Raw genomic sequence first — 16,351 nt, 5'->3', positions numbered from 1 at the left:
TCCGTGGGAAGAGAGAGGGAAGGAAGTGACCTTAGACTAGCAACCTCTTAAACAAGAAGTATGTGAACTGAGAAATAGAGTGGGAACACAGGGTAAATCTTTAACTCTCTGTCTGCACCCTCCTGATCTTGTGGCCAGTAGGTCATGAAGTGGTGAAGGGTCATTACCATTGGTTTTGCACCTTCAAAAGTTGGATGAGATGTTGGATGAGCACCAGTATATAGTGAAGCAAGTGGATGACTGCTTCTTGTATGTCCAGGTACCAAGCCTTTACCCCAAGATGCATCTCACAATGCTGTGTTAAAACAGAATAATTTGTTGTTATACAATCTATCTATCACCAATGCCTTTGCCAGGCAATCAGATTCAGCTCACAAGAGCCAAGTGCATACATCCAAATACAGTTCTCTTCAGTGGTGATTTGTTTACAGTCTACACAGTCTCTTGAAAAGATGATGATGATGATGGTTCCATTGCTTAGTCTTCTTTATAATTAATCAGTCTCATTTTTTTTCACTGTGCTTCTTGTGTTTCCTTACTAGAGACTGCAGATCATTTGCATTTTCAGCCTTCAGTGTAGTATTATCAGCATAGCACAAGGTATTCCACCTGCTTATACCAGTAATATAACCAATTTGATTTCAGTCAACAATCCAATATATGGGTATTGTTTTGATTGTTGAAAGACTGTAAGCCATGAAGAAATCACTAACACTAGATTGACATAAATCAATCAAGTTGTTCTCCTGCTTCATTTTGGTTTTTCTAGGCCATAGAACCCAATTATTTTTTGCTCCTTAATATTTCCAACTTTGGCACTCCAGTCCAACAACAACAAGCACATCTTGCCCACAAGTTCTGTAAGTTTCACAATGAACTCCTGAAGATCATCAAGCTCCTGTTCCTCTGGATCAGTGGTTGGATAATCTGGAGAACGTTCGATAGCATACTGGCTAGGCAATTGTGGGAATTGAAGTCCACACATCTTAAAGTTGCTGCATAGACAGTCCTGAAGTCTTTTTTCCCCTTTTTTTTCTTTTCTTTTTCTTTTTTTTAATGTAAAGCTACTTTGTACAATCTGATTTTATTATGGCTACCCAAAGATGACCAAGGATATAGAGAACTCCAAGCTATCATCAAAGTCACTATCTTTTATGTGGTTAGCCTTTCTTTTAAGCAACAAATCTGATCACTACTCCCCCAACATATAACCATTTAAATTGGAACAATTCATCCATTGAGCATAGTGTGTTGAGGGGAGGCAGAACCTGGCCTGATTCTGCAGGCCTTTAAAAAAATTGAAGCTAAACTGAAAAATGAAGGAGGCTTGTGTTGAATCATTGTAGGCAGCAATATCTCAACTTTTTTAAGAATTAGAATTTCTTACCAGCCGCTATTAGACAAATATTTGTACAGCATTCATCCCATTTTGAAATAAGTGGTGTTTCTTCTCTTTTCCTAAAGGGGCCACATCCTGTAATAGGAGCAATGCTTTGTGGGGGGAAATAGACCATGGTAGATACAATCCATAATTCAGTTGGGGGTAAAAAGAATCCTTAATAAAAAATATACTGTCATTTGATGTTCGTGTTTTTCTCTAGTGCAACTTGTTTGTTTGTTTGCATTTTCCCAATGCAATGTGGCAGGCTAATAGAAAAGCAAGGGAGCAGAATTCCAGAATTCTACCTGGTTTGTTTTTAATAAAGCTCTGAATATTTGAACCGAACTGATTTTCATGTTTCCCACATAAATGAAAATCTTGGAAAGATCATGGTGTAGGTTTTCTGGTTAATAAGTAACATGGGTGTTATTTTGGGGTGGGGGTGGGGGTGAGGGTGAGGCTGGGGTTGTCTATGTATATGTATGTTTTAAGGTGGAACATTAGAGCATGAAACCTTTTCTGAAGCAGGAATAAGAAAAGCACGCCCCAATGTGTTCTGCGTGTTGTTGTGCCCGCGTGTGTGTGTGCCTTCACCTCCATCCAAATGCCTATGGTTTTATAGACATGCCTGTCTGGAAGATGTTGTGACAGTTTGTTCTAATGTTTTATATCATTGTGAGGGAGGGGTATTGCTATAAATGCCATGTTATAACTTTCTCCTTCCCCCGTCCCCCCATTTATTTTCTGTGTGTGTCCCTCTGTAGGCTAAGCTGTTCCGTCTGTATACACAGGAGGTGTTGGAATTGGGTCACAATGTGTCCTTTCTTCTCCTGCTCCCTGCCTCAGACGACGTCTGCACTGCCCCAGGACAGAACAACCCTTACACCCCCCACACAGGATTCCTTAACCTCCCTCTTCAGATGTTTGAACTCGGTATATACTACCTTGGTTCTCCTAAAAATATTAACCCACTTGCCTTACAGTGAAGTCACAAAGTTGTATCTGTTCCCCCATCCAGTCTCTGCCTCCCCCTCCTCAGCAGAGAGTCAATAAATCATGTGATTTCTTAGCAACATCATTTTTTCTCTCTGACTCCAGATAAGTGAGAGAGAGAGAGAGAGAGAGAGCTGCTACCGGGTTACGTCTGCTAGTCTTCATTCCTGGCCTGCAGAAGCCGGCAGATATCATGCAACGCACAGCCCTTGAGTGTAGTAAAGCATGCAGAATCAGGTCATTTTGAAATGGGTTAATCAGCAAAGCAAAGTAGGTCGGTCTGGCTTAGTGATGGTTTTGATGTTCTTCATAATTGCCTCCCATTTGCCTATGCAGAATAGTTGGAGCTTAGACAAATACATCCATTATATATGCATTGGTCGTTTTATTTAGGAGAGAAAGCATTTCTGTGACAAATGTTGCTAATTAGGAGTCATTCTGGAGGACAGCAGTTGTTTTTGGAGTAATTCCAAAATTTTATTTGTTTGGAAGAATTGCTGCCCTGAGGAACAACAGCAGAAAGGGGCTGCTTCCTTCCTGTCTAGATTTCCAGATACAACCAGAAAAGATAAGAAGCTGAACTAGATAAACTTTGATTCCATTGGGTCAGGAACACGTTTATAATTTTTGAGGGCATCTGATTAGCACACTCACCAAGTGATTTGCTTATTCACAATCTGCTGGCAAGAGCTGTGATGGCAGGGATTAGAATGCAGTATTGCAGGCTAATTCTGCTGACTGCCAGGAGTTCAATCCTCACCCGCTAAAGGTTGACTCAGTCTTTCATCCTTCCAAGGTTGGTAAAATGAGGACCCAGATTGTTGGGGGCAATACGCTGACTCTATAAACCGCTTAGAGAGGGCTGTAAAGGACTGTGAACTGGTATATAAGTCTAAGCGCTATTGCTATTCCTTGTAGGCATGGCCAGGTACAAAACATTAACCAGAAGGCAAACTAGCCTTAGGGGTGTTCTTCCCATTGTTGTATGGCGTGATCGTCAACACTGTAGTGCTAGATGCCCTACATTGTATTGCAGTATTCCGTTTAATTTTTAAATCAAATAATGTTTTGGTAAAGGCTTGGAGTTTGGTAGACTACTGAGAAATATCTGGCACTGCTCATGGCTCCATGCTGCCATTCCTATAATAAAAGATGATAGGATTCAAAACAAATGGTTCCCAGCTGGTAATCTCCAGATGCCTTGCGACTACAGTTCACAGTTTTCCCTGCCAATCAGGTGTTCCACTTGGTATAAAAGCATTGGCTTTGGCCATTGAGGCTTAGGGTTACACTTTGCACTTCTCCTATTCTTTTCTTTTCTTTTCTTTTTTTGTAAAACCCAGGAAGTCCCTAGAGGTGCTGCTAAAATTTGGCAATGAAAGGCAGTGTGCACTTCCTAGAAAGTGAAAACCATTTTTCACATTTTTCTTGAAATAAAGTAGGTGCATCAAGCTCAACTCACCCCTCCAGTTAGGCTACCCTCATCCTCAGTAGCCATTTAAGTGCACTCCAAGCTCCTGTACGAAAAAGAAAATCCAGAAATCGTGATGTTTCCAGTAGGATTAGAAGCACATTTGATATCCGCTATAGGTCTGCACAGACAACAGAGGTAGTAAAGCAGTTTGACGTAAACAATAAGAATGGAAGCTGCTCTGCTCCTCCATCTCAATGCAGTGAATTTATAATGCGGGAGTCATAAGCATTCCGGGGAGAATTCTACTAACAGCTCAATTTTACTTTCCAAACAAAAAGTAACTGATCTCATGCCCTCAAGCAGAGGCCATTTTCTGATTTATTGCACATTTTTTCCCTAGTGCCTATAAAATAGCTGTGATTCACCTCCCAAATATTGGAAACTTCCACTCCATATTAGCTGGTGGCTACTGGATCTTTAACTGTAAAACCACAGATGACTCTGCTAAAGTTAACATTTGTTACACCAACATTATGGGCCTGGTTTTCAACCACACCGCAGTAAGGAGATGCAGCTCTGAAGCTAAAACAGCAGTTGTCATTTTGCTAAAGTGCCACCTGTGTAGGGTAAGCTGTGAGTCTTCCAGATGCTCAGAGAATCTTTTAGAAACTAACCCTCTTGGGAGTGGATGAAAAGAAGTCAGTACTGCTTCTCTTTTTCCTTTTTTTTCAGACATGGCTGAAAAATATGTTGGCATGATCAAAGAGAGATATAAAGAGCTTGGGAAGATCTTAAATATATATCTAGGTTAAAAAGAACCCCACAGGTTTTCAAGCAATTGAAAGGAGACTCTGACATTTCATTTGCAGGTATAGCTTTGTCAAACCTTTAAACCAATAGAAAACCTGCTCAACCTGTGAAACAATTGAGGGGAGTTAAAATTCTGTTCGGAAGATGATTATTAAAACATTTCAAATATTCAGTCCTGAACAAATCACACACTGAATTTGCACCGTAATAGTTGCTAGCACTAGGCTACTATCCATGTTAGGTTAGAGGCAGGACCATTAGAATCTACTGCGGTTTTCCTATTAACTGTAACTTCCCTTGTATTTTGGGCACTGTTGGTTGGAAGTGGGTTGCCAAGATTTTAAGTAGGATTCTTTCATCATTGTTTCTGGAGATGCATGTGGGATATTTTGATGCCAAATATGGACTGAGCCTAAACAAGCAGTATAGAATAGATCATGGAAGTTTGTAAGTAGAGTATGTTGGTGACTCAGTGAATACCAAAAAATAAAATCAGAGGCTAACTCTTTGTTCAGTGGAGAGTGTTGTTAAGAAGATGGCTCTGTTAAAAACACATAACACATTTAGATCAGCTTACATAAACTGCTGTCAGACATTGAGAAGCTTTTTATAGAAACTTCCCTAGCTGTCCTGAGAGCATGACTATAACACCTGTCTGAAACTTCTTAAAGCAGCCTAATCCTTTTCCTGGATCCTGCAGCACCTGTAAAATACAATTGCATGTTTCTGAGAAAGTTGCTTTAAAAAGCTGCACAGAGATGCTGCTGACTTTGTGCTCTTGTGTGCACCAAGGACCTTTTTGGAGACTGCATTCAATGTGTGGCAAAAGCCTTTTCCTTGTGTTATTTTTTCAGATTGCACATGAATAAATATACAATATTAACCTACAGTGGTTATAGTTTGTGTAAGAAGAAGCCAATCTGTGTAGAGCTGATACTATCTCAGAAAGCTGTGATGAAACACACATAATTGCCTGTAGGATGTGCTTCATGATTGCCTGTAGTAATTGTTCAGAACAGAAAATGATCAAAGGGTGAGGGGGTGGTCCAAGTTTAGCTCAACAATATTTCTATTGTGGAGACAGAAATAATGCTTGATGGACCTTCTCTGATCAATATATTATCACACCTAAGACATAGATCTGGCAACAGAAATGCAGTATGAACTGAAATACCAACTTGCACCACTTCCCTTTTTGTTATTGCTGTTGTGTTTTCTTTTTCAGTTTTATTGGGAGGGGTGGGTGGGAGAGAGAGAGGTACCATGATTAACCAGAATTGAAAATCCATATTCAGAAATGTATACACAACTAGCTAATGTGATATTTTGATTGGGCCAGTATCTGTAGATATAATGAAACTATCCAGTAGGGAAAAAATCACTTTCACCTTTCCTAAGGACTTAACAGATAGAGCAGGTGTGGCAAAAACTTTTAAATTTATAAGATGCAGAGATGCTTAGGGGGCAATTGGCAATGCAAAACAATCCAGCTGAGACCAAGCAGAACAAAATATAGACAAATAATAAGGAATCATTTTTTTAAAGTTTCAAGGCAGATCTTTAGTACATCCAAAATATAACAATAAATACAGCCAGATATATAAGTGAGATATATGACTGCTGTCTTTCTACTCTACTAATCTACCGGTAATACCTGTGGTAGTCTGTGATCCACAAAAGCTTAAGCCACATAATTCTGTTTGATGTTAAGGCCCTACATGATGCTTTTGTGTTTTCACTACCCTTCTGTAGTTTTAGCACTTCACATAATCCTTGTTTTTAGGTAATAATGTAAGCTATGGCAACTGATCTTGATTAAACGCCTTCAAAAGGTAAGTCTTTGTGGGTCCCCTATGTAATACACTTACTTCTGTGCTTTGTTGTCTCCTCAGTTCATTTCTGCATTTACAAGGAAAAATTTATTAGTCTCTATTGCCGCCTTTCCGCTGTCATAGAGCTAGATTTTCTGAGCACCCAGCAGTCCCTAAGAGAAGCCATTTCAGACAGTGAAGTTGCTGCTGCTAAACAAAGACACCAGCAAGTCCTAGATTACATACAGGTAACCATCTGTTTTCTCACTATCCAGGGTTAATTTCTGGCAGGGGCAGCATTTGGGAACCTAAGCAGAGAACTGTTGGGTGAGGCAAGGCATAAAGAGGTGACTATTAACATGCAGCTTGAGTTTTATGAAGTTTTTAATTCCACTTTTCCCTCCCATCTTCTTCAAATTGCTTACTTTATGAGTGAATCTCGGGGATAAAATCATATGGCAAGTCAACTGAGGTGTCATAGAAAAGTCTGTCAGTTGGGGTTATACAGGTAGTCCTTGAGTTATGACTGGTTCCTTAGAAGCCATTCAAAGTTACAAGAGCCCTGCCCCCAAGGTACTTACAACCTGCTTCCAAAGTTTTGATGGCTGCTACTCTAACCTGTGGTCAAATTACTGTATTTTGGGCATACAATGGTTTTGCATTTATGGCCCTTTGCACTATCCTGCAGTCACATGTCCACGATTTACAACATTTTTGCCGGAAAACAATGTTTACTTCCGGGTTTTTCTGGCAAAAATGCCCCACAGTAGACAATGGGTTCACTTAACAACAATGGTGATTTGCTTAATAAACCACCACAAACAAAGCATAAAATTGCATCAGTCACATGACGATCTGCCTTACAGCTTTCACAGGTTACAACCATAATGGGAAGGTTTCATTACAGGCATAAATTGGGGACTACCTGAAACCCATGCCTCTTCCTATGTGAGCAAAAGCTGCACATTGCAATGGGCACAGGGTAACCGAGTCCAAGAAATCAAGCAAAGGTGGAAGGAACAGACTCAGATTCAGTACAATAGAGATGTCAACATTAAGGTGTTATCTATCACAAACCCAAAAGTGCATCTTCTCTGTGGCAGCACCTGACCTCTAGAACAAGCTCCCTCTGCCCCAGATCGGGATGGCCCACGCTCTATTGTTGTTTAGAAGAGCTGTAAACACGTGGCTCTTCAGCCCAGTTTTTGGAGAAGAAAAGTGAGACCCCTCTCTTCATCATGCTTGCCATATTTTATCTTTCTCTTTGAAGTGTAACTGATTTGTATGGATACTGTAGTATTAGTATCAATTAAACTTTTATAGTGCCTGACTCTCAATGATTTTGAGCAGCTCACAACAATCAAAGAAATTACAATCAATTCAATAACACTTACCAATACCAATAGGCACCTTGGGTATTGGAGCCCCACTTGAACACCATTGGCATTGACAAATTCAACATCAGCCAATTACAGAAGGCTGATGGAAAGGACTCAACAGGTTGACAAAAATACCAAATCCAGTCTGAACATCTGGCTGACTGTACAATGAACCATAATAATTTAGAAGATATTCTCTACTTACAAGAACCTCCAGTATTAGAAGATGAAGTCAAATCGGCACTCCAGTCATTACCAAGTCAAAAGGCTGCAAGAATTGATGGAATATCTACTACAGAAGCATGGCAGGCTACAGAAGAAGAATCTGTTAATCAAACTATGCCAGTAGAGATCTGGAGAAAGTCATAGTGACCAACAGATTGGAAGAGATCAGTCTACATACCAGAAGAAAGGAGACTACAGTACGATAGTACTGGGTAGAATAGCAATACGTTTTGTGTCTATAGCTACAAAGATCAGAATCATGCAGACCATGGTTTTCACTTGGACACTCTATGGAAGTGAACACTGGGCTTGAAGAAGCAAGATAAAAAGCGTATTGATGCTTTTGTGCTTTGTTTTGATGAAAACTCCTGGAAGAAAAGAGCAAGGTAGATAGCCTTAATTACCTCACCAATGACCCCACCAGTGGAAAACCTGAAGGACCAGATTGGAAATATATTTTCCTAGAGAAAAATCTATCAATGTGATTGCTATGAGTTAATATCTGTTTGATGATATCAAATCAATCGATTTTTAATATAGTTAGTTTATATCTCTAACCACTTCTGATAGTTTCAAGTAATCTTAAATTTAATCCAAGATGCAATCCATTTCTCTTTTGCGACATTACTATTTTGTAAATAAATCATTAGCTTTATTAAATAGGCCTTGGTTTCAAACTCTGAAACAAATGCCTTCTTTTCCACATCACTTAATATCCAATGCTTTTAACATTTTAAAATTTACTCGTATTAATCTAATTATATCCCCATCCACCTGTTCACCATTCTCTCCATCCAGATAGGTCATTTCATAGGAAATCTTCCCCCCCCCCAACTTTTAACCTCTATCTTCCCAGCAGCTTCACCATCCCACAAAGTGATTTCATTTTATACCAATTGTTGCATTGATTCCCGGTTCCTTCTTGGTGCTTTAGTGAATAATGTGTGACTAAAGTGAGAGAGATGTAAATAACTGTTGGCAATTTTTTCATTTCTGTATTTTTAAAAACTCACTGCAGTCAAAAGCTTGCTAAATAAAGACAATGAAACCTTGTACATACATTTAAAAAGTAAAAGACATAAATTATATATATATATATATATATATATATATATATATATATATATATATATATATATATATATATATATATATATATATATATATATATATATATATATATATATATATATATATATATATATATATATATATATATATATATATATATATATATATATATATATATATATATATATATATATATATATATATATATATATATAAATAACATACCAAATGGTAAGGATTCTAACAAGTGAGGAGGTCTGTTCTGCTCCTGACAAACATTTCATAGAAAAGACAGAAATTTACGACCTGGGTTACATGATTGTTTATGATTGATGAAAATGTGGCCATTTTTTAAACCACCGTGTTTGTACCAAATTACTGTGACAGCATATTGGACCTGTCAGGTTTCTTCTCAAATGAAAACCAGCTGTATTCCACCTACTGGCAACGGAAAAAGGGGGGAAAGAAACACTAATTCACTCCACCACATACCACAATCTTCAGCCGCAACCGCAAAACCACAAGAACATTTGTATGATCCTAGATCTAAGACAGTCGCTATACAAACCAAACACTGTAAAGAGTAAACGAGTCCATAAACGCTGTTCAGCAATGGGAACTGGTGAGAAACTAGATGGTAAAAATTACATGTAGGCAATGAATATGTTGTAGCCTGATAGGCTATGGAATTGTGAGAAAAGAGGGTTTTTTCAGGATCGACTAAGATATAACAAATATCTGAAGCTGACTTTGAAAGTAAATTTTCATTTAAATATACAGTATTACATGTCACACACTCTTAAAAGACAGAAACAAGCAGTTGTACTTTTGATATATATATATATATATATATATATATATATATATATATATATATATATATATATATATATATATATATATATATATACACACACACACACACACACACACACACACACACACACACACATCAAAATAGATTGGATAACATCACATGAGAGGTAAAGATTTATTTGGTTGTTTATTCATGCAGAAAAATTATATGGCTGCCCATGACTCTGGATGGCAAACAGCTAGTTTGCTAAAGAAAAAAAACAAATATTAAAAAACCAGCTTTTTTAAAAAAAAAATCCAAACAGAAAAGCATGGCACTGTATAATAAACTTGGAAATTTATTGTGAATACTCTTCCAATCAATAGTTGTTCCAAAGTGTTTTAAAATTATGGCAATCTTTCATTATTTATTTACAAAATTGAGTTTTGCTTTCTGTGTTTTCTCCCCTAACTTTGGGTTTAGGGGATTTTGATTAATTTCCCTATTTTATTTATAGGCAATAATAATGCACATTTTAAAATGAATATAGCCAAACTTGTGACAAACTGGAACATCGCCACATGTGTGTGGTGATATCTCCTTCACATATGTTTTAACATCCTTCCCCCAGCACCTTTGGGAGATCCCCACATGAAATAGCTGTGTCTCCGTCCTTCAAGGCACAGCTTACTATGTACCCATGGACACTAGGTCGCAGGTGGCAATGTGCACATCTTTCTTCTTTTTAAGGAATTGTGCTAAACCTTTATGGTTGTTGTCAAGAAATGCAGGGTATGATATGCTAGATGGCAGAGGTTATAATTAATACCTTAAATTATGTCCAGGATCTGAGAATCTATTTTATTTATTTATGTTAGTCATATTGAAGATTTTGCATAGAGTAAAAAAAAACAAATCTAAAGAAAAAGATAAAAAAAGGAAAAAGAGGTGCAAGAAAATAAAACAAGAGAAGAAAAAACAACTAAAGACCTTTTTTAAAAAACAGATATTTTAAAAAGCTATCGTCTCTCCCAAAAAAACCCAGAAAGTCAGAACTCATAAAACTTTAGGGGTTGATTTGCTGATTTGCTAGCTAGGCCAAAATTAATAATGCAAATAAAATGCCCTATACTGTGGGAAATTGGAAGGAGAAGGTACAGTGAAAAAATCTTGAGTGCATGAGAAGGCAGTTCATCTTAAAGATCCTTATCAAATTATTACTAGGATTATCTTTCTCTTGCAATTAACAAAAGTCAATTAAATGTTTTGTCAAACAAAACAAGAGTTGCCTGTGAAAATATGTCTCTATTATTCCCTCATGCAGCAAATTGATGAGATCTGGCGTGAAATGAGGTGGATCAATGAAGCATTGCAGTATGCACGGTATAGACCCACAGCCTCCGGTTTGCCCCTTGTGAAAATTCTCGATCTCTCAGAGGAACCTCTGCAGAAGAAAATAAGCTCAACGTCCTCCCATCTGGACTGTCTTCCATCCCCACCTCCTTCCCCAGAGATAGAGATGCCAAGGAGAAAAGCTGGTAAGGGTAAAATATCTCCATCTCTTTCAATCGAGGTTTCCACCATTTCTGATCCACTAGAACACAATCACCACTGTAAGCTAGAGCTGCCTAAAGAACTCCAAAGTGGCTGGGTTACATTTGCCAATGGATTTGGCATCACTGTGATAGGTCTCCACTCCAGACATATTATTCAGCCAAATTAACCGAGGAAGCATTATCCTTCTGTCTACAGCTATATCTGGCTGGCTTAAGGTTGACTCAGCCTTCCATCCTTCTGAGGTCAGTAAAATGAGAGCCCTGATTGATGGAGGCAATATGCTAACTCTGCAAACTGCTTACAGAGGGCTGTAAAGCACTGTGAAGCGGTATATAAGTCTAAGTGCTATTGCTATTCTGAAGAGTTCCCTTCTCTAATTTGGCATCATTCACATTTGGCTCCTAAATTCCCCCATCAGTATGATTAATGTAGAATAAGCACAGCTCAAATGCTATATTCTAATCAGTATTAAAACTGTTCTGCTTGAACATCTCTGGGTATGTCACATTATATTCAACCCGTAAAAATGTTTTCACGCTGCACCACAAATCTCTGCATTGCCACGCATGAGCTAACCAGCGCTACTTTTGCTGACCAGTGGTGCAATCTTAAAATAATCATCCAATTATTGCCTTTTTCTCAGTCATTATCTCTGTGTGTTTGTGTTTTAATGACTAGAGCTGATCCTCTGCTCAATAAACCCATTAATGTGAGCACAAAAGCTCAGCTTGGTTTAAACAATTAACATCTTCCTGATATTGGAAACATAACTCAGGACCTAAAATATTAACCCGTTTGGTCTGGACTTGTTTTATTATTGTTGCATTTGGAGATGACATCAACAAAATTATTAACATGACTCTGGATCAATCACTGTATGTTAACTATGCATATGTTTTTCCTGTCTATATTCCTAGGACTTGATCAAAATATGAAGAATATGGATTGGGGGGCATGGGAGTTGGCTAAAAGACTTATTATACAACACTAGAATGGAAAATATGTAATACATAGACTTGCAGCAATGGATTATAGATAGATGTTCTTGGTCAACATTTGAATTAATCTTTTTCATCAAAGGAGTAAAAAAGACATTTGAGCAATATGCTCAAACTGTTTTGGACTTGTATTTCTAATGTAACTTCCAGCTCTTTATTAAACTTTATTAAACAAAAAAATTAATAAATAATAATAAATAAAAAGAAAACATTTTAAAAGAGGCAGTTCTCCCAGGGTATCCTCGCTATGTGACAATCAGGGATACATGGGTTGCCAGCCACCCTGAAGTATCTGACTGTCAATAAACTTTGTCTGAGGGCTCACACTTCAGCAGAATAATTAGAATATGATGGAGGATGAACAGACTGGTATAAAACCCTTTTATCTTTTATAGTCCACTCCTGGCCCCTCCATCATCATGTCCCACTAATAAAGCAGGTGATTTAGTTAATTAATTAATTTGCCATCCATCTCAGCGAGGGGCTTGCAACATTAAAATAAAAATGATAAACAACAACAAAAACCTTTGGTTTTGGCATTGTTACATTAGCCAGGAGACTATATAGGTCTTTTGCAAAGTAGCAGTTTGGCTGCCTGTTTACCAGCTCTGTCAGGCACCGGCTTGCGTGCTTCCCAGGGTGTGCCACAAGAGGGCAGGCTGGCTTCTCACCAGAGAGAAAGACAAGCAGCTCTTCCTGCAGTTTCATCCTAGACCTCCTCCCTTCCCCAGAGCTGCCTCGTAAACAGGCTCTAAACAGGCTCCGTAACCATTTTGACTGCCTGCACAGAGTACCAATTCAACTGCCCCCTCCACACACACACCTAGTGGTACCTATTTATCTACTCGCATAGGACATGCTTTCAAACTGCAAGGTGGGCAGAAGTTGAGGCAAGTGACGGGAGCTCGCCCCGGCTCGCAGTGCTAGGACTTGAACTGCTGGAGCAAAGATCATCTGCAGCGTCATTAAACCAATGAGCCACTGTGCTTCATATGATAAAAAATAATAACAAGAGGAAAGGAATAAAATGATAAAAAATATGTATGCTAGCCCTGCCCATGTGTGTTGGATATCCTTTCTATCTAGAAAAGGACCAGGAAGGGGAACACATGTAAATTATCACTGTCCTGCTGAGCAGAAGGAGGGGGTTAATGTTCCATTGAATTCAGTGGCACGCAGGAGAAGAATCCCTATTCTTCTAACTCCTTCTATTTTGCCCAATCTGTCCTGGTAGAATATATATATATTCATGCTGAAGCCACCAGCCTGATGATGACGGATGGGATTCCGTCGAAACGTTGCGCCTACACCTTCAATTCTACGCGGGGAAAAAACCCGAATGACCAAAGAGCTATGCCGTGCAGGGCCACCCAAGACAGAAAGGTCATAGCAGAGAGTTCTGACAAAACGTGATCCACTGGAGAAGGAAATGGCAAACCACTCCAGTATCTTTGCCATGAAAACCCTATGGACAGTACTAAAAGGCAAAACGATATGACGCTGGAAGATGAGCCCCTCAGGTCGGAAGGCGTCCAATATGCTACTGGGGAAGAGCAGAGGACTAGTACTAGTAGCGCCAGAAAGAATGAAGCGACTGGGCCAAAGCTGAAAGGACGCTCAGCTGTGGATATGTCTGGTGGTGAAAGGAAAGTCCGATGCTGTAAAGATTTTTTCTCCATAGGAACCTGGAATGTAAGATCCATGAATCAAGGAAAGCTGGACGTGGTCAAACAAGAGATGACAAGACTAAACATCGACATCTTAGGTATCAGCGAACTAAAATGGACAGGAATGGGTGAATTTAATTCAGATGACCATCAGGTATACTACTGCGGGCAAGAATCCCTCAGAAGAAATGGAGTAGCCTTCATAGTCAATAAAAAAATAGGAAAAGCAGTACTGGGATACAATCCTCAAAATGACAGAATGATCTCAGTTCGAATCCAAGGCAAACCATTCAATATCACAGTAGTCCAAGTCTATGCCCCAACCACCAGTGCTGAAGAGGATGAAATTGACCGGTTCTATGAAGCCCTACAGCACCTTATAGAACTAACACCCAAAAATGATGTCCTTATCATCATGGGGGATTGGAATGCTAAAGTAGGAAGCCAAAAGATAACGGGAATAACAGGCAAGTTTGGCCTTGGAGTACAAAATGAAGCAGGGCACAGGCTGATAGAATTTTGTCAAGAGAATATGATGGTCATAGCAAACACTCTTTTCCAACAACCCAAGAGACGGCTTTACACATGGACATCACCAGACGGTCAACACAGAAATCAGATTGACTATATGCTCTGCAGCCAAAGATGGAGAAGCTCTATACAGTCAGTAAAAACAAGACCAGGAGCTGACTGTGGCTCAGACCATGAGCTTCTTGTTGCAAAGTTTAGGCTTAAATTAAAGAAAGTAGGGAATAATCTAAGGGAGAACTTTTACAAAATGTTTTATAGATGGCATTTAGATCCTAAAAAGCTTGCAAGTATGTATCCGAATTATCAGCCTAAATGTTGGAGGTGCGGAGATGAAGATGCAACATATTTTCACATATGGTGGACATGTAAGAAGGTTAAGGCTTTTTGGATAAAAGTCTGGTGGAATATGCAGAAGATTTTTAAACAGAGGATAAAGTTTTGTCCGCAACTTTTTTTGTTGGGAATAATTGCAGACGCTACAGTTGTGGACATTAAGTTGATGTTGAACTTAATTACGGCAGCAAGACTTTTGATAGGCCAATATTGGAAGAAAGAGGAACTGCCGACCATAGAAGAGTGGACTTTAAAGGTTTCCGACCTGGCAGAGATGGCGAAGATTTCGGCCTATTTGAAAGATCACTCGCAAGAACGCTATATTATGGAATGGAGAAAATGGATTGAGTTTATCCAGATCAAGTATAGGGTTAAGAAGTTTTATGTAGCATTTGAATGAGTCTTCTTTCGTATTTTTTTCTTTTTTTTTTCTTTTCTTATTTTAGTTTCTTTTTACACATATTTGATATTATTAAGGCTTGTCTTATCCTATATAAGCTAGAGAGTGTTGGATTTTAGAGTTTATAGTTGTTAGCATATGATTGTTTATGATTGCTTTTTATATATATACCTTGTATTTAGCTTTGGGAAGTCGGGGGGGAGGGGGGAGGGGAGGGGGGGGAGGTAGGGGGGGGAGGAGGGAGGGGGAAGGGGGGATTTTTAAAGGAAAATTGTACTTTAAAACTTTTCAATAAAAAAAAAAAGAAAAGAAAGTAGGGAAAAGCGCTAGGCCAGTCAGGTATGAATTAAATCATATCCCTGTTGAATATACAGTAGAGGTGACAAATAGATTTAAGGAATTAGATCTGATAGACAGAGTGCCTGAAGAACTATGGACAGAGGTTCGCGACATTGTACAACAGGTAGCAACCAAAACCATCCCAAAGAAAAAGAAATGCAAGAAAGCAAAATGGCTGTCTGAGGAAGCTTTGCAAATAGCTGAGGAAAGGAGGGAAGCGAAAGGCAAGGGAGAAAAAGAAAGATACGCCCAATTAAATGCAGAATTCCAAAGAATAGCTAGAAGAGATAAGAATGCCTTCTTAAATGAACAATGCAAAGAAATAGAAGAAAACAATAGAATAGGGAGGACCAGAGATCTTTTCAAGAAAATTGGAGAGATGAAAGGAACGTTTCATGCAAAAATGGGCATGATAAAGGACCAAAATGGCAGGGACCTAACAGAGGCAGAAGAGATTAAGAAGAGGTGGCAAAATTACACAGAAGAACTATACAAGAATGAGCTTAACGTCCCTGATAATCACAATGAGGTGGTCACTGACCTCGAGCCAGACATCCTAGAATGTGAAGTGAAGTGGGCCTTAGAAAAGCTGAGCAACAACAAAGCTAGTGGAGGTGACAGTATTCCAGCTGAGCTATTCAAAATC

The 16,351-nt window shown here is 38.7% G+C and overlaps 1 protein-coding gene across 1 annotated transcript in view; it reads left to right on the top strand.

The window, feature by feature from the left end:
- Positions 1 to 16,351, top strand: part of ANKFN1 (ankyrin repeat and fibronectin type III domain containing 1) — a gene marked incomplete at its 3' end in the record, with an annotated part of 145,426 nt that overhangs the window by 116,098 nt on the left and 12,977 nt on the right. The window contains exons 14-16 of the mRNA XM_081320918.1: positions 2,146 to 2,314; positions 6,491 to 6,657; positions 11,205 to 11,424. Coding sequence (XP_081177044.1) covers positions 2,146 to 2,314; positions 6,491 to 6,657; positions 11,205 to 11,424 — 556 coding nt within the window. The remainder of the gene's footprint in view (positions 1 to 2,145; positions 2,315 to 6,490; positions 6,658 to 11,204; positions 11,425 to 16,351) is intronic.

Source organism: Vipera berus (genome assembly GCF_964194415.1).
Source record: "Vipera berus genome assembly, chromosome: 2".
Lineage (NCBI taxonomy): Eukaryota > Metazoa > Chordata > Lepidosauria > Squamata > Viperidae > Vipera > Vipera berus.
The sequence above is the reverse complement of the archived record's forward strand: the minus strand, read 5'-3'. Positions and strand labels throughout refer to the sequence as shown.